This window comes from Hibiscus syriacus, unplaced genomic scaffold, assembly GCF_006381635.1.
Source record: "Hibiscus syriacus cultivar Baekdansim isolate YM2019G1 unplaced genomic scaffold, ASM638163v2 tig00008138_pilon, whole genome shotgun sequence".
In the NCBI taxonomy this organism is placed as follows: domain Eukaryota; kingdom Viridiplantae; phylum Streptophyta; class Magnoliopsida; order Malvales; family Malvaceae; genus Hibiscus; species Hibiscus syriacus.
In genome coordinates this window covers 186,118-208,999 of record NW_024062152.1, presented here as the reverse complement: position 1 = coordinate 208,999, position 22,882 = coordinate 186,118, and the positions used below count along the sequence as shown (strand labels likewise).

At 35.3% G+C, this 22,882-nt stretch overlaps 1 protein-coding gene and 1 pseudogene across 2 annotated transcripts; both read left to right on the top strand.

Annotated features, from left to right (window-relative positions):
• The first annotated feature begins 6,782 nt into the window (after positions 1-6,782).
• Positions 6,783-10,075, top strand: LOC120201985 (GRF1-interacting factor 1-like). 2 transcript variants are annotated; one of them, XM_039202485.1, is made up of 5 exons: positions 6,783-6,906; positions 7,106-7,216; positions 8,823-8,899; positions 9,133-9,217; positions 9,361-10,075. In XM_039202485.1, exons 2-5 carry the CDS (start codon positions 7,136-7,138, stop codon positions 9,760-9,762), a joined length of 645 nt encoding a protein of 214 aa, XP_039058416.1. In that variant the 5' UTR covers positions 6,783-6,906; positions 7,106-7,135; the 3' UTR covers positions 9,763-10,075. The 2 variants fall into 2 exon arrangements, with proteins under 2 accessions (XP_039058416.1, XP_039058415.1); XM_039202484.1 differs by having other exon boundaries at positions 6,786-6,906; positions 9,337-10,075.
• A 3,146-nt stretch (positions 10,076-13,221) lies between these two features.
• LOC120201984 lies at positions 13,222-22,568 on the top strand (annotated as a pseudogene).
• Positions 22,569-22,882: the final 314 nt, after the last annotated feature.

The window sequence follows — 22,882 nt, the reverse complement described above, 5'->3', positions numbered from 1 at the left end:
TCATCAATCATTTCTTGTTGGGTCTTTACGAGCCGTTCTTGAATTCTCTCGATCCTACTAACTCGTGCTAATATCTCATTCATTGCTCTCTATCTTTCTAGAAACACGTCTCGGGGTAACTTCAATTTGCTTTCAGAGCTTCTGCCACATCATCATTCACGAGTTACTCTCATATTTTCATGATTGATGCATGTAAAAATGCTTAAATTAATACATTCAATGCGAAAATGCAAAATGCAAATGCAAATGCACGAGGTGTTAATCCCAAAAGTGACCGCTTAAGAACAACCGTTCACTTAGACAACAAGAATTTCGTAAGTACACCATGTAGTCAAAATACAACTGCGATTTTTCATCTCTTCATTTCCTTGAGTCGTACTCTTCATGGGATCTGGTATCGCACCTCCAAAGTTGTTGGCGTATTTCATCACCTTTGATGACGTCGAATGTCTTTAAATTGAATCTGAAATCTCCATTCTCACCTCCAATGTGAAGTGGTCTTCATGTCGTTATGAAGGGTCTTCTCGTCCTTGGTATGACTGTATCTATCCCTTGAGTCAACATCTTGGCCTTTGCAGCTTTAAAGGAATTCTTCAATCAGCTTCAGATCTCTTCGTTCATCGATGTCCTCCTCATGGATCGTTTGAACATCTCTGGATCTCCCGGTTTTGACTACATAGTGGAGAATTTCTTACCTCAATATGTTCAGCCTTCTTCTTTGTCAATCACTTGTGAATTAACACCCCTTGATGACATGAGGATGCAAATGTAATAAAATCAAAATAAAACAGACATAGAACAAAACGGGTTAGTACACGCAAGATAAACAACAAATAGTAGATACCGTAAACATCACATAAAACCTACCCTCACATGCTGGCTACCCAATCATGCTTTAGTAAATCCTACCCGACATGATATCTACCCACATGTTTGTCATTCATAAAAATCCTAACCGCATGGTATCTAATTCACATGTTTTGTGCGAAAATATAAAACCTAACCGCATGCTTTTCTAGTTCTCATACTTATTGCAAAAAATAAATTCGAGGAAAAGGTTAGAATGAGTTTCCCCTTCGTGTCTGCAGACAGAGATTCAACATAAGATGGGCAGAGTTTCAGTATTTCTAAAAGGGTCCTCGAATTGTCCTTTGCTGGTGCCCCCTCGGCTTGCCAGACCCTCGATTCTCACCCATTATAGGCTTAAAACGAATCAAGTTCAATCCGAGAGGATACATTTCCCTATATCCATGCGAGAAAACTCAATGTTTTCTCGTAGACATAAAGCATGTACCCCAGAGGTTACTAGCTAAAGCCCATGCGGAGAAAAATAATTTTTCTCACGTAAGCGTAGCTTTCACCCCTACTTAATAGGACAGAGCACAGTTAGAAGGCTCTAGAAAAAGTTATAGCAACAAATGGGGAAACTCATAATCCTTTGCCTCGATCAAAGAAACACAACAAAGTGTATGTCAGAAAACTGAAACATGTAGATCACACGTTAGTACAACTATTTATTTATAAACCAAATCACAAAAAATGAAAACCAGAAATTCCAAACAAACAAGGGATCAAAAATCAAATTAAAGTGAACTTACAACTTTCGTTTGCAAAGACAATTAATTAATCGACTATAGGCCTGACTCTCTAAAGTCCCCAGCGGAGTCGCCAAGCTGTCGAAACGATTTTTAAACGGCGGGGGGAGCGAGATTTTAGAAACCGCATCATTTTAATTAGGATTGATTTTTTTAATTAAAAACAATGCGATTTTAGAAAACCTCTCGTTTCGAAAAATTGGAAATTCCTTTACGATAAAAATATAAGGTTCGAGGAGTCGCCACCAATCTTTGATTAGGGTGTGATTGGGCACCCAAGAACATTGTCATTTTAAATAAAAATTAATTTTAATTAAAACGGCAAATTTACGGTCTACGTTACCAAAATCCAAGTTCGGGAGTCGGTTACGTGTGGGGAAGGATTAGCACCCCCACAACGCCCTAAATCGGTACCTAGTCTATTAATTAATTTCTTTGCGACGAATTTCACAAGTTCAAATTTAATTTGATTAATGATCCCTTTAAACAACAAACATGCAAATTTGCAACATTCAAAGCAACAAAATAGATTTAATTTAAAATTACCAAGTCATTAGAAAGATGAAGGATATTCGATTATTTAAAAATATCGAGACCAGATCTTTAGGTAAGTTCTAACGATCTTTTCTCAAATAATTTAAATAGCCGAATATTTCTTTTTCTTTCATTCCCAAATTTTAAAGTGATTAATCCAAATTTAATTAGGCGTTACTGGTGGGATACACTTTTAATTTAAAATCGTCAAAACGACCCTCTGGTAAGTTAAGAGAATCCATTCCGACAGTTTTAAGTTAAAAGAGTATTACCCTTAATCCGATTATGTAATGGTATGGAATCATGCTTATGAGGATATCATACACATAATGATATGAAAATGCCAAAACTTATATGCATCCTAATAAAAGGTAAATACCAATATTCACAATGTTAATTTATTCGACATATTAAATAAAATGAAGCAAGGCACAAAGTTATCCTTTATTACTTAGTATATGCAAATATAAGCATGCAAAAGACCATATTAACATTAATAATTTAATTACACATAATATTTACATGTAATCAGGAAAACATAAAAAACAACATAATAACTTAAATGAATAAACACTTAACTCTTAATGCTAAATTCATAGATTAAACAATGATCAAATCATAGAACACTAATAATAATATTTCATGTACTAAAATCAGAATAAACCATGAATATATACAGGACTAAACTGTAATCTTCAAAAGAATATATCACATGTATAAACAAATAAAATATCAAAGGGAGTGAATCCCGAAACTAAAATGCAACATGCAACAACATGAGATTCAAATGTCTAAAGAAACGAAACTAAGTACATTACCACTCAGGACTAAAATGCAACATGCAGAACACGAGGGTCAAGTGTTTAAAACAGAAAAGAGTAAATATACTAACACTTGGGACTAAGATTAACCTTGCGTAAAATACAAAGACCAATTAGAACATAAAAAACGAATTAGGACTAAAATGAGTTACAAGTAAAACCTAAATGACTCGGAAAATGAATAAACCAAATGCCCAAAACGGATGCCCTAAACTGCTCAAACTACGTCGTTTTGATAATCCGATATATATGTTATATTAGGTAAAACTGAACCCTAATTCCCATTTCATTTTCAGCAGCCGCAACGCATTCTTCTTCCTCTCAACTCTCTCCTTCTTCTCCTATGGCCACCCTTCGAGAGCTTCAAAGCTCTCATCTCGTAAATCACCGCTAGTAAGCTTGGAAAAGAAGAACGAACGCCTAAAAGCCACCACCTTTCATCACAATCTCCCAAAACGTTACTCTAACCTCCCTAAACTGACATGCAAGCACTTGGTCGACCTAAGGACGCAACCCCCGGCAGCTCTAGTCCTGATCAACGACTCCGACTCACGGTAAAGCAAGGTAAGTGAGACATTTCTCTCATATTTGCTATAGTTTGTGTGTATTTTTGCTTGGAAAACCAAAAGGTAGCTGCTGATGGATTTATGACTTTTTTGAAATGGGTTTTAATGAAGGATGATGAGTTCCTCTTTTTAGTCTTTTGATTCGAATGAAAAACAGAAAGAAACACAAATTTTGTAAAATCAGATTTAGGAAACAACCTTGTAACTTGATTCTGATTTCGTTTATCTCATATTTTTTCTTTATTTTCGAGAAAAGTAGAAATTATGGGAAGAGCTTTTATTACCTTTGTTTTCTGCTGCTGATGAACCCCTCTGTTTTAGTTACCTTTCTTTTTTGTTACAATCAATCCCCCCTCAATACTGACGGTTACGCATCTGAGCCAACTGACCCCATGGATGCGTGTGTTCCTTCAGGTAACTCGATCCTCTCTCTAATCTGGTTTTTTTATTCGAAATGACACAAGCAAACACACAAAGAGGAACTCTGTTGCTTCAAAAATGAAGAGATCCAAAACGTTTTAATTTTTGTTTCCAATATATATTTATCTAAAATCGAAGGGGAAAACCCTCGGTTTACAAAGTATTTTCTGCGAAAATGGGTGAAGAAAACCCCCAGTACATTGCTTTCAAAATAAAAATTCCAAACGAAGCCCTCTATTCTCCAATCTTTTTGAATCGAAAGGATCAGACCCCCCCCCCCGTTTCCCCTTGTTTCATGTTCTTTTTTCAGTTTCAAAATGGTGCCCCCCCTTTTTTTTCTGTTCGTGAATCCTTGTTGCCTTTTATCTCCTCCTCCTTAATTGATATCCCCGTGATTCTATATTGATTGCTATTTTTCGTTCTGTCTCGTGGTTGATTTCTCCTTGTTCACTGCTGCCCGTGACCCCCTGTTATGTTGTTTTCTATATTAATGCACTGCTTCATCACCTTGGATTTGCTGTTTGCAGGGCACGCACGAGCTGTTGCCGTTGGTGGGTGATGGGGAACCGAGCTGTTCTGCTCAGGTTTGGTGTTGGCATGGGCAGTGGAGCTTCAGCAGTATGGGCATAGGTGACATGGGAACATGGGACAAGGCCTCGGGAGGCACCAGCTGCTGTTGGGAGTGGAGTAGAGAATCGAGATGTTCTGCTCGGGTTTGGTGCTGGCATGGGAAGCTGCTCGGTTCTAGCATTTCACGCGGGAGACAGTTGCTAAGGAGCTGTGCTGCACATGGAGGGCATGGATGACAGCCACCAGTGGTCTCACGTGGGAAGCAATGGTCAACTCGGGTCTTGTAATTGTTGAGTCAATTATTTGAACTTGGGCTTGTAAATGGACTTTAATTTTAGAATTTGGATTTCAGTTTGTGCCCCGATTTCCATATACGATTCCAATTCCAATCGAGCACCTAAAGCTTTCAAACGTGAAATTCCACGCTTCATTATTTGAATTAATTCTTCATCGAGCACTAACGTCTTCAAATTAACTCTTGATCATCTTCAAAATGAAATTAAAAGGCCCGGACAAAATTAGGGTATTACATTAATATTTTTTAAATTTTATAATATATTGCTACATGTAAGTTATAAAACAAACTAAAATTAAACAAAAAAAGAAGAAGGGCAATTCTGTCATTTTATATTACTGAAATCAAATTCATCTGACATGTCTGCGAACTAAACAGAATATGAAATTGGATTCCAATTCAATTTCCTGTCAACCAAACAAGTTTCATATTCAGATTTCAATTCCCTCAGAAACATTATAGCGAACCAAATGATACCTAAAACATTTTTACATGTTTTTCTAAGAAAATTAAAATACATATAGTGATAGATAGAGGATGGTAGTCAAAATGTTCACCCACGGAGAACTTTAAATTATTATATATTTTTAAATAATTTTTATTAATAATTTATTTTCATCGATCAAAAATTTTATAAATGTATTTATGATATAAAATTTTTCGTCTACACCAACATATTACGTTATATTATGAAAACTAGTACAATAATTTTACATGCCACATGATTTATATATAAATACTGATAATATTTATGTATTGATTTTTTAAATGATTTAGAATGATTATAAAATAATATTTATTTATATATTTTTTATTTATTAATAATATACGTATTTTGTAAATATAGTTATTTGAATTTTAATTTTTTAAAAAATATAATATTATTTTTAATTATTAAGACAGATGGGTCATATATGTATTAATTTTCAAGTTTTGATTTAAGTCGTGATACTAATTAAACTTAAGGCATAATAAAAATAAATGTTCAAACAATATCGTTTTCTCCAGTGGTGCCTAACTTTTTTTGATCAATTCAGGTGTCTATTATTATAAATATTACTGCTTTGGTGGTTGGTATGTAACAGACGTTAAATTTTACTGTTAAGTGACACATGTCACAGGTGAATTTAAAAATTTTAATTAAAAAAAACTTAAAATTGTATATATATTTAAAGAAGTCCAAAATTTCCGAAAATGTTAAAAAAATCCAAACTTTGTAAATCTTAAATCTAATTCTTATATCTATCCGTCCTTTACTGTTGTCGTTGCCTTTGATTGAACTTATCTTGATCACGCCTCCACCCGCGATTATCCACACGACGAACAACCACTGATGAACACCAATCGCGATTTTAAATATGATGAATGAAATGGAAAAATCATGACATTTGAGCGACTTCAGAAGACATGACGGTGCAACGACGACAAGGAGGATGTCGGTTGAGAAAGGAGGCAACGTTGGTCGTGGCTGGCATAGTAGAAATTAGGGTTAAGTTTAAGGATTTGGAGTTGATTTTGGGGATTTTAGGGTTTTTTTTTGTAATTTTAGATAAATTAAGATTCTTTTAAAAATATAATAATATTTTTCAATTATTTTTAATAAAATAAAAATTTTAAAATTATATAAATATATCATGTGTTACTTAACGAATTTTATAATGACCATTATAATCGTGACACGTAAAATGATAATATTTATAATATTAAAATTATGAATTAATAAAAAAATATTAATACATGATTTTAAGAAAAACAATATACTTTAATCACTTATTTTTATATTAAACTAAACTTAATAAAACTGTAATTATCATAGGAACTTGAATAACCAATGTTTTGTGTTCTGAGTACTGAGATAAGACCAAAGTGGTGTTATCACCGACAGACAAAGTCTTGTCGAAATGAAATGTAATAATGTGTAGAAAGAAACCCAATTTTCCCCTTCTTTAATTACTTAAAAAATTGCAGGGGGGGCCTTTTCTTCCGTAGTGTTTGAATTTGCAGCTCTGCTCTGTCTCTCTCAGTTCTCTGTATCATCCATCACGTGACCTTCTCTCTTTCCCAGTCCCTGTCTCAATTTTCTCTTACACTCAGACAAGCAAAAGGTAGCCAAGCAACAACCACCACCACCCAAAAAGGCAAACCCTTTCTTTGCAATTTTTTTGCCAGTGATTCTTCTCTTTCAGCGCAGTGTGTTTTGGTCTCGAGGATAATTCATTTTATTTTCTCTCTCTGCATACGAAAAGAGAGAGAGTGAGTAGACAAATATATATATATATATATATACATTTTAATTTTTGAGACAGTTTGTGTGTGTGGATATAAAGAAAGAAAATGCAGCAGCACCTGATGCAGATGCAGCCCATGATGGCAGCTTATTATCCCAACAACGTCACTACTGATCATATTCAACAGGTCCTCCCCTTTCTCTTCCTTCCTTCCTTCCTTCCTTGTATTCTCTGTTTTGATCAGTATGTGTATGTATATTTCTGCTCCCATCTTATTTCCTTTGTTTAGTGAGAGATTAATGGAAAAAAAGCTGCAATTTTATTTTTTATTTCTTGTAAAAAAGCTATTATTTTCTCCTTTTGTTTGATGACTGCTATTGGTAAATAGATTTCAACTTTTAATTGTTTTGTCTGTTGTTTTTATGTATCTTAGGGAGAAAATCTTACTGGTAATTAGTTGTTTACTATGTACATAGTTTTAACGTTCTTTTCATGATGAAATTTGGAGGCATTTAGTAAATGAATTTGTGTATTTGTCATTTTGGATTTGGGACTTGTTTTCCAGTTATTTTGGTCCATATGTGTTTTGGTATTGTATTTTACTGATAAGCAATTCAACAGCTTGTGATGCTTCAGCCTATAGTTCACTTGCTATACTGTTCCTGATTCTTTCTGATGTTAGTCACTTTGTTGTTCTTAATCCATTTTTCTTTTAAATTATGCTTTTTATGTAATGAATTGATTGATATCAATTAATCCTCGAAGAAACTTCGCCTATTTCGGAATGACCGACGAAGTTTCTTCATTGCATGTATGATTTATTAACTATGTTGAGCTTTATTTGTTGGAATTTCCTTGTATCTTTGCATTCATTAGTACACACTAAAAACAATGCCAAAAGAAGTAAGATTCTTCTCCTTCTGCTTGCTGTCCGCTGCCCGGCTGCTCCGGCAGCTTACAGCCGTAGAAGAAAAAACCAATTTCATGTACCTAACTGGGTAATATAGTGAGGATCCATTGTAGTTGGAGTTTCTAAGAACAATATAGGTGTTGGGGGATCACTAATATGAAATCTTTTCTTGTTGATACTAATAAGCTTGTTTGAAGTCGGATTGTTATGCATGGAAAAACTTTTGCATTCTTTTGTTACCTCGTTGCTCTAGGGGCCCATGACTTTAGTACTTAATACTTTTCTGTAGTGGTCCTCTCCGTTAGTGTCATTTGACACAATGACCTTCTGATACGTCCTTTTCTGGTTTATGTGGTCCTCTCTCGATAATCGTTTATTGGTGGTCCTTCTATATGCTTTCATATGTTTTAATGTGTTTCCCGGATACACAACATTTTCAACCTAAATCTTTCAGAAACTAACACAACTTCCTTCTAGTTGTTCGGTGAAGCATGTCAGAAGTAATCTCTATTAATGTATGCAAATATGTTATTAATTTCTTGTATAGTCGGTCATATGAAATTAGGCTTTCGGATTAAGGTAAATCCTATGATACTTAGATTTGGTTACCCTTTCAAGGTAATCCTCGGTTCGTTTTCTTACTTTGTCGGATTTGTTGTTACTGTTATAAATGAGCATTATATTCTCTCTGCTTCTCCCCCCTCTAGTAATTAAGCGGGTGATCCTTTGAATTACTTAAGACTGGTTGTGGATCAAAATGCTTGTTTTATGCCCCAAAGGAACTTCCACGAAGATTCTAAAGCTGTATTTACTGCATATTCATTCCAATTTATTTTTAACATATTTATTGATTTGTTCAATGACTTTGTTTTGATGCATGCAGTATCTTGATGAAAACAAGTCACTGATCTTAAAGATTGTCGAGAGCCAGAATTCTGGGAAATTGAGTGAATGTGCTGAGTAAGTGTTATCTTTTTGGTCTCTAACATCTATCGAACTCGAGTGTTTTTAATCTACAATATCTGATGCATAATATTTTCTATTGATCCGATGCTTAATATCTGTCAAGCTTATGATTGCATTGCTAATTTGTACCTGAATTTCTTCTCTTCTAATTTAAGCCAACTATAAATTATAAAGATATTTGTAGTTTAGGTCTTAGAAGGGTCACTAACCGGCTCCGATTGTTGCAGGAACCAAGCAAGGCTGCAGCGAAACCTCATGTACCTGGCTGCAATTGCGGATTCTCAACCCCAACCACCCACGGTGCATGCGCAGGTGCCAACATCCTTGGAACAGTTTTCTTTTTCTTTCTTTAAACACATTTTACATTGAAGTTTCACCGGATATCTTTCAAGTGGTACATTGGCTAACTTGTCTTTATCGGTTGCTTGTAGTTTCCATCCGGTGGTATTATGCAGCCAGGAGCTGGACACTACATGCAGCACCAACAAGCTCAACAGATGACGCAGCAATCGCTTATGGCTGGACGGTCCTCGATGTTGTATGCTCAGCAACCATTTTCTGCACTGCAACAACAAGCCTTGCACGGTCAGCTTGGCATGAGCTCCGGCGGAAGCACAGGCCTTCACATGCTCCAAACTGATTCTAGCACTGCAGGTGGGAGTGGAGCACTTGGGGATGGCGGGTTTCCTGATTTTGGACGCGGTGCTTCGGGTGAAGGCATTCATAGTGGCAGGCCAATGGCAGGAGGAAGCAAGCAAGATATGGGGAGTGCTGGATCAGCTGAAGGTCGTGGAGGAAGCTCCGGAGGTCAGGGTGGTGAAACCCTTTACTTAAAAGCGACCGATGACAGGAACTGAAAGTAATGCCGGTTCGACCTATGGGTCTGTTTATCATTGGATTTAGGTGAGTTAGTTACGAAGATAAATTTAGTAAACGAAGTCCGAAAGTGGTGAAGTTTTCTTGCTGAAGGAACTTGTTCCTGAGACACTGCATCTTATGGTAATGTAACGTGTAAATTTGTAGGGTCTCATGTTTCAGCTTTGCTTAATTTCGTGTGTTTTACTTTTAATGTGGTTACTATGACTGTTTGGACCATGTTTCAGTGGATGAATTTTGATGTCCATTTGCTGAGATTGCATATGAAAATTATGTGTTTCTTGCACCCAATTCTATGATTTATTTTGGGACGGGGGGTCTAATACCTGTCCAGTATCAGTTATACGGAGTCGAGTCAGGTCGGAATCAACATTTCCGCTGTGAGATGATATCGGTTGAATGGACTTGGTATTACAGGTACTACCATTCAGAAGATGTCTCTGGATAACATGTCTGTCGATTGTGATTCTTGAAGATGGTAAGATCACCGGTTCCTTCATCAAGGTATATTGAATCGGATCAAGGAATTCATCTGGTATACCTGCTAGTGCAGTTTCGGTGTCCATGGCCTTTAAAGCCACAACCTTGGCCTTTGTACCAAGTTGAATAAAATCTTGTATAATCCTTCCCATTGAAGAACATCTGCAGCACGAAACGATTGTTCGTTGTATGGTTGGCCACCATTGGAGATGGCGGCCGGAAATATGCTTTTGGCATCACCCGTCGCCAGATGAACATATATCCCATTTTCGACTATCTCAGGGAGTAGAAAAAGAGCTGAAAATTTGCCAACTTCATGTCAACTGCTGGCTGTTGGCTCTTGAAAATTGTATGATCAGACGAGCACTTCCCCAAAATGCTAGTCATTGCAATAACACGTACATTCAAATAAACCCCTTTAGGACTCCGGACGTTTTAATTTTTTTAATTTTTGTTCAAAATATCTTGTTAGAAAGAAACAGTTAATTAATCAATAATTCAATTGGTCTAGTGGGATGAGGTACTAGGTTCCTTAAGTAATGTTAGGGTTCGAATCTTGACGTTTGCGAATTGAGCAAGCTGGGTTGGGAGGATTGTTCTTGTTTCTGCAGAATTCGAATCTTGGCGTTTGCGAATTGAGCAAGTTGGGATGGGAGGGTTATTATTGTCTCTGTAGTACTCGATCTGAATTAATCGATCAATGGATCGAATAGCAGTGATTAATTAAAAAGAAGAAACAGTTGATTAATCAACGGTCAACGTGTCTTACTGACATGTCATTTTCGTATTTGCTTAATTGTTGATGTTGTATGTGTTATGTCATTAAAGTGATGACATAACATATGTTGATCGTTAGTCAACTAACGTTTTTCTCATGTTAGAAGAAAAAATTAATTAATTAATAATCAACATGTGTTACCGATATGTCATTTTCACATTTACTTAATTACTAACATGATATGTGTCATGTCGATGATATGACATATATTGACCGTTAGTCAATTAAATGTTTTTTTTTCAACATGTAATATTTTGATCGAAAATTGAAATGTTGGGAGCTAGAATGTTTTAAAAAACAATAAGAACCAAAATAATCATTTGTACAAACATTGGAGGATAATTTTGTCATTATATATTTCCTTCCCAAAACATAAACTTTTTAAAACATTAGGGTGTTTAAATGGTCGGTTTGGTTAATCGAACCGAATAAAGTTCGATTAATTCAGTCGATTTTTAAATTAATTGAAATTTATAAATAATTTATATTACATATTAAATATTACATATTAAATATTTTTGATTAGTTCTATTAAAACTGAATTTTGGACACCCATATGACTAAGTATATATAAACAATATATATAATATTTAATATTTTTAGTTATTTTGATTAATTAATCGACTCTAGACTGAATTAATCGATAATCAAAGTTTTAAAAATTAATTAACCGTTAATTGATCAAACCTAAAATTAATCAGAAAAACTTCTATTCGATCAATTAATTCAGTTAAAACTTAAGTTTGAACACTCATACGGAACACTCACACTTAAATCCTCATACAACCCCTTTGAGATCGGATCTAAAGATCAAAATCCGAATCCTTGAAAATCTCTTCCAAAATCATTAATGTTTTAGTAAATTTTCATTTAACTCATTACTGTTTGAAAAGTTGTATTATGATCACTAATTAATGAAGTGAAAATAATGAAGTGAAATTGATGACGTGAGTGTGAATTTTCAAACATTAGTAAACAAAATAAAAATTTATTAAAACATTAGCTCATGTGTAGATTTTTTTTTTGGATAAATAGCTCGTGTGTAGTTTATTCATAAATAAATTGTGGGTTATTATTCGACACATTATCAATAAATAAAAATAATAATTCTACAAACAATATTCAAATAAGGTTAATATTTGACATCATTCTAATATTGCTTTATGAAATAGTTATATTAGATAAAGTATACAAATGATCCTCCAACTATAAGATATTGTTTTGTTGAGTCCTTGTACTATTAAAAGTTATACAATGAATCATCGACTATATAACGTTATTTTGTTGAGTCTCTTAACTATTAAAAGTTACAAAATTGTCACTTAACTATTTATATGTTCCAAACTCGTTCTTTTCCATTAAAAAGTTGATGTCTGTCTGAGTTGGACGTTAATCTACTTACTAAGATATGATGAAATCATATTTGAATGATGTCTACTAGCACCGCCATTGCTTTCAAGCATTGGCTCGATGAAATGATGTAAACGAACAGTCGATTCACAAAATACAACTCATACGGTTTTGAGATCATAGTTGATCATATCTCAGTCAATAGGTTAACGTTTAGCTCAGACAACCGTCAATTTTTTAATGGAAAATGACGAGTTCGGATATGAATAGTCGAGTAACCATTTTGTAACTTTTAACAATCGAAAGACTCAATAAAACAACGTACTATAATCGAAAAACATTTTATAACTTTTAATAATTAAATACTCAACAAAATATCATCCTACATAATCCGGAGACAATTCGTCTACTTTACCCTATCAGATAAGCCATTATTGATTGATGAATGCAAAGAGCAATGGTATATAAAAGAAAAATGCATGGTATCACAGTCTGTAAATCACCATGTATTTCCATGAGATTAAAGAAAGTTAATTGGTTAGGAACCACGAATTCGGGGCGAAAACAAAGGTAAAAGAAAAACCGAACTTAACGGTATTATTGAACAATGTCAGATTCTGAATAACCCATCATTCACTTCCATACAACACAAATAACTCACCACCCTTTTCTCTCTGCCTCCCTGATTTCCCCCAGAAGTTAATTACATTTGCATTGTAGTTTCTTTTTCAAGAAACTGGGGTTGTCTTAATTATGTTTTGGAGCTTGATTTTCTTGCAATCAGATGAGCCTCTTTCCCAACTTGGGTTGTTTCCTGTTTTCATCTCTAACTATGCATTGCCAGGCTTCGGATTGACAGCTTAACAATGGTAAATCTCAACTTTGGGTCGTACTCGATTTGGTTCTTATTCTTGTTTATGTGTAGAGAGAGTGAATGTTGAAGATTCGAACTTTAGACTCGTTGAATATCATGGTTGCATGGATGCATGTAGTAATGTTAACAATGAATGTCTGTTATTAAATGGAATTTTTTGTTTGTGTAATGTTAACAATGGTTTTGATACTTTTGGTTACAGGCAACTGTAAATATTACTGTAGGTTCTCACGTCTGGGCTGAAGACCCAGATGAATCTTGGATCGATGGGGTGGTTTCGAAAATTACTGGAAAAGATGTCGAGATTAACACCTCTAATGGGAAAAAGGTATTCTTCATTACCTACTTTAACCAACTTATCTTACTCGGATTTGGGATGAGTGTATGTGTTTGAGTATATGTCCGACTTGGGTACTTGTATCGTTTTTCGAGTTTTTTTTAATATATTCTTGGAAGATCATGCTCTTGTAATTATGTTCGAATAGGTGTTTGAAGAAAAACGAAAGAGTCCTTCATTGTTATGTAAAATCTATTGGGTTTTCCTTGTACTGAGATTAACTGTTGTCGTGTTGGTTAACTTTAAGATCACTGAAAAGTTATCGAAAATATATCCGAAAGACATGGAAGCTCCTCCTGGTGGAGTTGATGACATGACAAAGCTATCTTATCTGCATGAACCTGGAGTTTTGCAGAATCTGAGAACTAGATATGAACTCAATGAAATTTATGTAAGCTTTCACGTCCCTTGATGTAATCACAACTGTTAGTTTTGCTTTTTCAGCTTTTTTTTTTTGGCTATATATATATATATATTGACATGCTGGTGATGGCAGACATATACCGGAAATATATTAATTGCTATTAATCCATTCCAAAAATTGGCACACATCTATGGTTCTCATATGATGCAACAATACAAGGGAGCTCCCTTTGGGGAACTAAGTCCTCACGTTTTTGCGGTTGCTGATGTTGCATACAGGTTATTGTTCTTCTTCTTTACTTTGTGCATTCCTTTTGGTGATCTATGAACAAGTTTTGACGAATTATCTTAACTTCAATAGGGCCATGGTTAATGAAGGAAAAAGCAATTCAATTCTGGTTAGTGGTGAAAGTGGAGCAGGTAAAACTGAGACCACGAAGATGCTTATGCGATACCTTGCCTATCTAGGTGGTCGAGTTGCCACCGAAGGACGTACAGTTGAACAACAAGTTCTTGAAGTATGATCGATAACTCTAACTCGTATTATCTTCCATCAAACATGTGTCTCCCTGATTTCTTGCACGATAACTGATAAGAGCATTATACTACCTGAATGCAGTCTAATCCAGTTCTTGAAGCATTTGGCAATGCTAAAACTGTTCGAAATAACAACTCCAGGTAAGACACTCTTTAAAAGAAATAACTCCAAGGAAGGATATTGATTTGCATTTTTGAATCCAACTGATGATTAATATCATTTAATGTTCATTATATAGAGCAACCTATTGTTTGACACTGTTTTTTCCTAATACTAATGCTGTTGCAGTCGTTTCGGTAAATTTGTTGAGATCCAATTTGATAAGCATGGAAGAATATCGGGAGCTGCCATCAGAACTTACCTTTTAGAGAGATCTCGCGTTTGCCAAGTTTCTGACCCCGAACGCAACTACCACTGTTTTTATCTTCTTTGTGCTGCACCACAGGAGGTATTTTTTCGGCTTCTTGTGAGATTATCTGACTGCTGATCAATATTAGTCATTTTATTTATTTTACCTTGGGGCTTAAGTTACTATCGTTAGCAGGAAGTTGAGAAGTACAAGTTGGGAAGCCCCAAAAACTATCACTATCTTAACCAGTCAAAGTGTTATGAACTGGTCGGTGTAAGTGATGCCCAAGATTATCTTGAGACACGAAGAGCTATGGATATTGTCGGAATTAGTGGCAAGGAGCAGGTATGCAAGCATTCAGCTGCTTTATGATAAAAAAAACGAGGAATGACAGTCCTTTTACTTTCTCAGGAAGCTATTTTCAGAGTTGTTGCTGCAATTCTTCATCTTGGAAACATTGTTTTCGCAAAAGGAAAGGAAGTTGATTCATCGGTTCCGAAAGATGATCAGGCTAAGTTCCACTTGCAGACAACAGCAGAGCTTCTTATGTATGTTCTTTTTCTTCATGTCACAATGTCATTTTTTTCTGGTATCTTCACTTTCAAATTCGTTTAATTATCCAGTTTCACTTAATTTCAGGTGTGATGCTAAGGCCTTAGAAGATGCATTGTGTAAGCGCGTTATGGTCACACCCGAGGAGGTTATAAAGAGAAGTCTCGATCCTCGAAGCGCTACAATTAGCAGAGATGGTTTGGCTAAAACAGTTTATTCAAGATTGTTTGACTGGTGAGAAGCTTCGACATAAGATAATCTCATATGATAAGATAAAAGCAAAATGATTTATGATGCTGAGATAATTCTAAGCTGCGTCTCCGTGTATGCAGGTTGGTGGATAAAATTAATAATTCAATAGGACAAGATCCAAACTCAAAATTTTTAATAGGAGTCCTCGACATCTACGGTTTCGAAAGCTTTAAGTCTAACAGGTATGCTCATTGGTTGTATCCTTTACAATTAGATGGATTATTTTATTCGAGATATTGCAGAAAACTACCTTTTTAATCAGTTAAACAGTCTTGTGACTTCATTCCACGGTATCTCACTGTGCAGCTTTGAGCAGTTTTGTATTAACTTCACAAATGAGAAGTTGCAACAGCATTTCAATCAGGTAAGGTCTTAAATCATGTCGACCATTTTATCTATTTTTCAATCAGAAACTATAAATTAAGTGTTTCTGGTTTATATTCTTCAGCATGTGTTTAAGATGGAGCAAGAAGAGTACACGAAAGAGAAGATCAATTGGAGCTACATTGAGTTTGTTGATAATCAGGATGTCCTGGACCTTATTGAAAAGGTTAATCCCCTAAACATAATGCATGTTGACCATTACTTTTTCATTTCTATTGTTCTTCACTATTTTACTTAAGGATATATATTTTTCCCATCTTATATTGGCAGAAACCTGGAGGAATTATTGCTCTTCTAGATGAAGCTTGGTATAATATTGTTCTTTCATTATTTGCTTCCAATTTTTCTACTTCTCAAAGAAATTTATCTGTAATTCATTACATAACTTCAGTTTATGCTGCTATATGATGAAAAGCATAATCATTGTCTTGTCAACTACACTTTATTTTTTTCAGCATGTTCCCGAAGTCAACTCATGAAACTTTTGCGAACAAGCTTTATCAGACGTTTAAGAACCACAAGAGATTCATTAAGCCGAAATTGTCTCGCACTGATTTCACCATTGCTCATTATGCGGGAGACGTATGATCCATTAGAAAAGTGTTTACCGTTAAATAGTTGGAGTTGATGTGTCGCTTTTAAATGATTTCTAACAACATTGTTTTTCAGGTCCCATACCAATCTGATCAATTTCTGGACAAAAACAAGGATTATGTAGTGCCTGAACATCAAGACTTGTTGAGTGCATCCAAATGTTCATTTGTATCAGGCCTTTTCCCTCCACTTCCAGAAGAAACATCAAAATCATCCAAGTTTTCCTCTATCGGTTCTCGTTTTAAGGTAGTTTTGCTTTATGTTTGTCTTCATGATTTTGGTTGAGTCCCTTCTATCTATTAAATTCATCTGTTATATTGTCTCATATAATTCGTTATATGTGGTAGGAACTTATAGATTAACACTTTCTTGATGAATGATGCTACAGCTACAATTACAGTCTCTAATGGAAACACTAAATTCTACGGAACCTCACTACATCCGATGTGTAAAGCCGAACAACAAACTTAAACCTGCTATATTTGAGAATATCAATGTCATGCAACAACTTCGCTGTGGTGTGAGTACAGATTCTTATTTTATGATTGATTAGAACTGGTTTTGCAAAAACAATTTTATCTTGTTGTTTAGATGTATTTCTTTTAAATAGAAGTTGGTCTTGTAGGGTGTTCTAGAGGCAATTAGAATCAGTATGGCCGGATATCCAACTCGCAGACCTTTCTTTGAATTCATTAACCGATTTGGGATTCTTCTTCCCGAGGCTTTGGAAGGAAAGTAAGTGGTCTCTTTAGTTTAAAAAAGCTATTAACTGTCATGAAACTTTATGGTTACACTCTGAAGGTTACAATTAAAAACTAATGGCAATACTTTTCTCCTTGATTTTATCCGTAAGCAGCTACGATGAAAAGGTCGCGTGCCAAAAATTTTAGACAAGGCGGGACTTCAAGGATATCAGGTAATACAATAATTTTAATGCAACTTGTTGGAACTGTTCTATTGTTTGACATACGTCCTTTTGCATTTTCTCTAATATGCTTTAGGAATCGAAAATTGTATTCATTAGTACTTTGCATTTGTAATATTGTAGTAAGGAAGCATCATTGATTGACTTCAAAATGGTATTTGCAGATAGGCATAACTAAGGTCTTTTTGAGAGCTGGTCAGATGGCAGAATTAGATGCAAAGAGGGCAGAATTACTCAATGCTGCTGCCAAAATTATACAGGGGCGCATTTGTACTCATATATCTCGTAAAAGATTCCTTGCAATACGAACGGCATCTGTTGATCTTCAGTCTATATGTAGAGGTGAGTGTTGAAAAGAAATCTACAGGGATGAGCTCGGTCTTTTAGTGCTTTGGTGGCTTTCGATAGCATTTTGTCGTTAATCAACTGCCTTATGTATAATCTGCAGGAAGATTGGCTAGCAAAGTTTATGGTAACAAGAGAAGTCAGGCTGCAGCTTTGAAAATTCAGAAGAACGCGAGAAGGTACCAATCTAGACAAGCCTATAAGAAACTCCATGTATCTGTCCTTGTCATACAAACAGGTATGAGGGCAATGGCAGCTCGTAAGGAACTCAGGTCCAGGAATTTAAACAAAGCTGCAACATTGGTTCAGGTTATATTCTAAGTCATATTAGGTTGCTTGAACATTTTTCTACTTGTCGATCCATCTCAGAGTAGTCCTTGTTTAAATTCGGATAAGTGAAACATTGCAGGCTCAATGGCGTTGTCGTAGAGCTGCCGTATATTATAAGAAGCTCAAAAGAGGATGTATAGTGACACAAACCAGGTGGAGGGGAAGAGTTGCGAGACGAGAGCTTAGAAAGCTCAAAATGGTCTGTGTCAGATTATCTTCTTTTATAGTCTTATTAAATTTGTTTCTTTCAAATAATCCATCTTATCTGGTAGGTTTTGTATCTTTTTGTGTTCACTATGTCCGTCAACTGATGCTCCATTTTTATGTCTGAAAGTGATGTTATAGAGTAATATCAAATGATCTGTGTTTTGCTCAATAAGATTATCGGATTTGCAATTCAGTTCTTTATATTAATGCTTACCATTTTCCTTGGTTTTTATGTAGGCTGCAAGGGAAACTGGTGCACTAAAAGAAGCAAAGGATAAGCTTGAAAAGAACGTGGAGGAACTTACATGGCGTTTGCAACTCGAGAAGCGTTTAAGGGTAACAATTTAATTCTGCAGATTGATAATATTGAGTAAAGAACTGCTAAAACATGAAACATGACAGTTCCATCAGGAGTTGTCTGGTTGTGGTCTATGCACAATGCATCTCGAAACATATTCCATGTCAACATTCTTGAATTGCATTTGTTTTGTAGTGTTTTGGAATCTTCAGAGATTGTATTTTTATTCTTTGTTGCTTTTTTTTATATATGTTCATGGAAAGCCTTGATACCGTTAATGCAGACTGATTTAGAAGAAGCAAAAGCTCAGGAGGTAGCGAAACTGCAAAGCCAATTGCAAGAAATGCAGAGAACAATAGATGAAACCAATGAATTGCTTGAAAAAGAACGGGAGTCTGCAAAGAAAAGCATTGAAGAAGCGCATGCTGTTGTTCAAGAGAAAGAAGTTTTAGTTGAAGATACAGGGAAAATTGAATCTTTAACGGAAGAATTGGAGATCCTAAAGGTATGAAGGTCTACGTTTTAGTTACTTAATTTTCTTTTAATGGATAAAGTACTAGAACATAAACAATTTCATCTGATAAAGAATAAGTATACTCGGAAAAATAATAGCTTATGGTCTTGACATTGCTGTTATTTCCAACAGGCCACATTGGACTCGGAAAAGAAAAGAGCAGAAGATGCAGAAGCAAAATATCATGAACTAAAAGTGTCAAGTGAAGAAAGTGCAAAAAAAATGGAAGAAACAGAAAAAAAAGTTAAAAACCTCCAGGACACATTGAGAGGGTAGTGTATGAACAATAATTTGTTTTACGAGTTTAGTATAAATGATCTTTTTTTTCTGTCAATAACATATTATGTATGAGTTTTATACTGTTGAAGTTCTTACTCACTTCCATATATCACCACCATATTAAACTCTTGCCGACATGGTTACTTGAAATCAGGTTAGAAGAGAAGCTCGCTAATATAGAATCGGAGAATAGAGTATTACGGCAACAGGCTGTATCTATGACTCCCAATAAATTCCTTTCAGGCCGTTCGAGATCGGTTTTGCAGGTATTTAGAATAATGAGCTTCTGCATATTTTCATTTTAACTTCTATTGTCTCAAAAGACTAAGGAGATTTACCCGCTGTATAATGATTGGCAGAGAGGTTCTGAAAGTGGGCATCTAGAACCAAGGGTACCCATTGTGAGTAAACACTGCTATAACTTCGCACTATGATCACCATTAAAAGGAGTGAAAGAAAGAACAAAAAGAAGAAAACCTCATATATGGTGTTCTTTGTTGTCTAAATTCTCATGTTGATCAATGTATTTGAACAGGATCTTCACAGCGGCTCAATAAACCAAAGAGAGCCAAGTGAAGTGGAGGAGAAACCACAAAAATATCTAAATGAGAAACAACAGGAGAACCAGGAGTTGCTCATTCGATGTATCGCACAACATTTAGGCTTTGCAGGGAACAGACCTGTTGCAGCTTGTATCATATATAAATGCTTGTTGCAATGGAGATCATTTGAAGTTGAGCGAACGAGTGTCTTTGATCGGATCATTCAGACTATAGGAAATGCTATTGAGGTTGAAATATCAAACTTTTACACACCAACTTTTTCTAAAAAGTTATGATTAGAAACCTCATATTCTTCAGCTCATTGTTGGCATTTGAATTTCAGACACAGGATAATAATGAGGTCTTGGCTTATTGGTTATCCAATGCCTCCACACTTCTCTTGCTACTCCAGCGCACGTTGAAAGCTAGCGGTGCTGCTGGAATGACTCCACAAAGACGTCGATCATCATCAGCTACTTTGTTTGGGCGAATGACTCAGGTAAAAGCTTTCTCACTAATGCCAAGTCATGATGTTCAGGAAATTTCATTTCTGCAACTAATCCATGGGTTGCTGTTATTTTCTTGAAGAGTTTCCGTGGAGCTCCACAAGGCGTCAATATCGCCTTGATTAATGGTGGCATCACCAGCGGGGTGGACACTTTACGACAAGTTGAAGCCAAGTACCCTGCCTTGCTTTTTAAGCAACAGCTTACAGCATATGTGGAGAAGATATATGGAATGATCAGAGATAATCTGAAGAAAGAAATTTCACCATTGCTTGGATTGTGCATCCAGGTAATATATATCAGAAATAGATTTTAAGTCAATAAAATAATCCGAAGAAATAAACGGAACTAATTTTATGACTAATATGGATAAAACGATATAGGCACCAAGAACATCTAGAGCAAGCTTAGTCAAGGGAGCATCAAGATCAGTTGCTAACAGTGCAGGCCAGCAGGCTTTGATTGCTCACTGGCAAGGGATTGTAAAGAGCCTTGGAAAATTCTTGAATACATTGAAAGAAAATCATGTTAGTTTAAAAATATCTTTACCATTTCTACGCATGATTAAACAGCTTTTCCCTAAGGATTAATGTTGTTTGATCCCCATTACAGGTACCTCCCTTCTTAGTCCGTAAAGTGTTTACACAGATATTCTCATTTATCAATGTTCAACTATTCAACAGGTTAGAGCTCATACCGCTATTTAATGCTTTATACTTAGTTTGTTCTGCTGTATGCAGAAAATTCTTCATATGGCATATCAATACACTGTCCTGTTGCAGCCTTTTGTTGAGGAGAGAATGCTGTTCATTCAGTAATGGTGAATATGTAAAAGCTGGATTAGCTGAACTTGAACACTGGTGTTATGATGCAACGATGAGGTACCTTTAACCGCCTCCATGTTCGCTTTCTGGTTATAAGATATGTACTCGCAAACTTCCAGAACTTGATAGATATATAAATACAGTACGCAGGTTTGGCTTGGGATGAGCTCAAGCATATACGGCAGGCCATTGGTTTTCTAGTATGCTCCCATTCTTATAACACTTTCAATCTGTTTTTTTTTCCATTTTTTGTTATGAAAATAAAAGAAGGGGTGCACCCATATCTTTGTTATCTGTTTCTGATTTAGGTAATACATCAAAAGTCTAAGAAAACACTGGATGAAATAAGCCACGATCTTTGTCCGGTTAGTAATACGAATGTAACATAAAATCAGATACGATTATCTCTATCTTTTAAATGTTCCTTGAATCTCAAGTCTTAAACAAATCATTTTTCAACCTGCAGGTCCTTAGTATACAGCAGCTGTATCGTATTAGTACGATGTATTGGGACGACAAGTATGGCACGCATAGTGTGTCCCCAGATGTAAGTTTCAAGAGATGCAGTTTCTAAACCCGGATTAAAGAGATATCCACTAGTTTAATAACGACTTTGCTCGTTTACCGACTTCTAGGTAATAGCCAACATGAGAGTGCTGATGACAGAAGATTCGAACAATGCAGTTAGTAATTCCTTCCTGCTGGATGATGATTCAAGGTTAGCATTTGCATTCTACTATGTGATGGTTTTCTTTAACCCTATGCCATTGTTTCTTTCGATTTGGGATGCATTGTTCGGAAAGCTAACCGAAATTACCTGGAAATGATCTGAACTTGTTCTTAAACTGACTTCCGCAACTTTTATCATTTTGCAGCATACCATTTTCAGTTGATGACCTATCAAAGTCAATGGAACAAATAGACATTGCTGACATCGAACCACCGCCACTGATTCGCGAGAACATAGGCTTTAGTTTCTTGTTGCCACGCTCGGATTAATCCAATCTGATTCCTGCAACGGATAGCTTCTCCGTTTCGTTCTCGATATCTCTTCTTCCGAGTTCCAACCTTGTTAACTGAGAATAATCCTTAAGGTGTTAAATGATCTTGCTTTAACATTAGAAATATCTGTCAAATTTTTGTTTCCACATATTGGTATCATTGATTCAAAGAGGAATCTCTCTGTTCCCTACTTAGCATAGTTGTCTAAATTTTAACTTATGTTGTACCATTAGCTCATCTTTTTTTGTCAATGGAAAATAATTAAAGCAGATAAGTACTATTTCCAAATTTTGCAGTATTTCTACTCCACTGCGATTACCACCTTGTAATGTCTTGGTTATCTAACTATTTTTCTTTCAAAATCATACCTAATGTTATATTTTAGTTTCATTTTGGTCACCAACTGTTAAAAAATTAATAGAATTACTGACGTGATATTTTTTTTAAAAATTCAATAATGACATGTCATTACTTTATG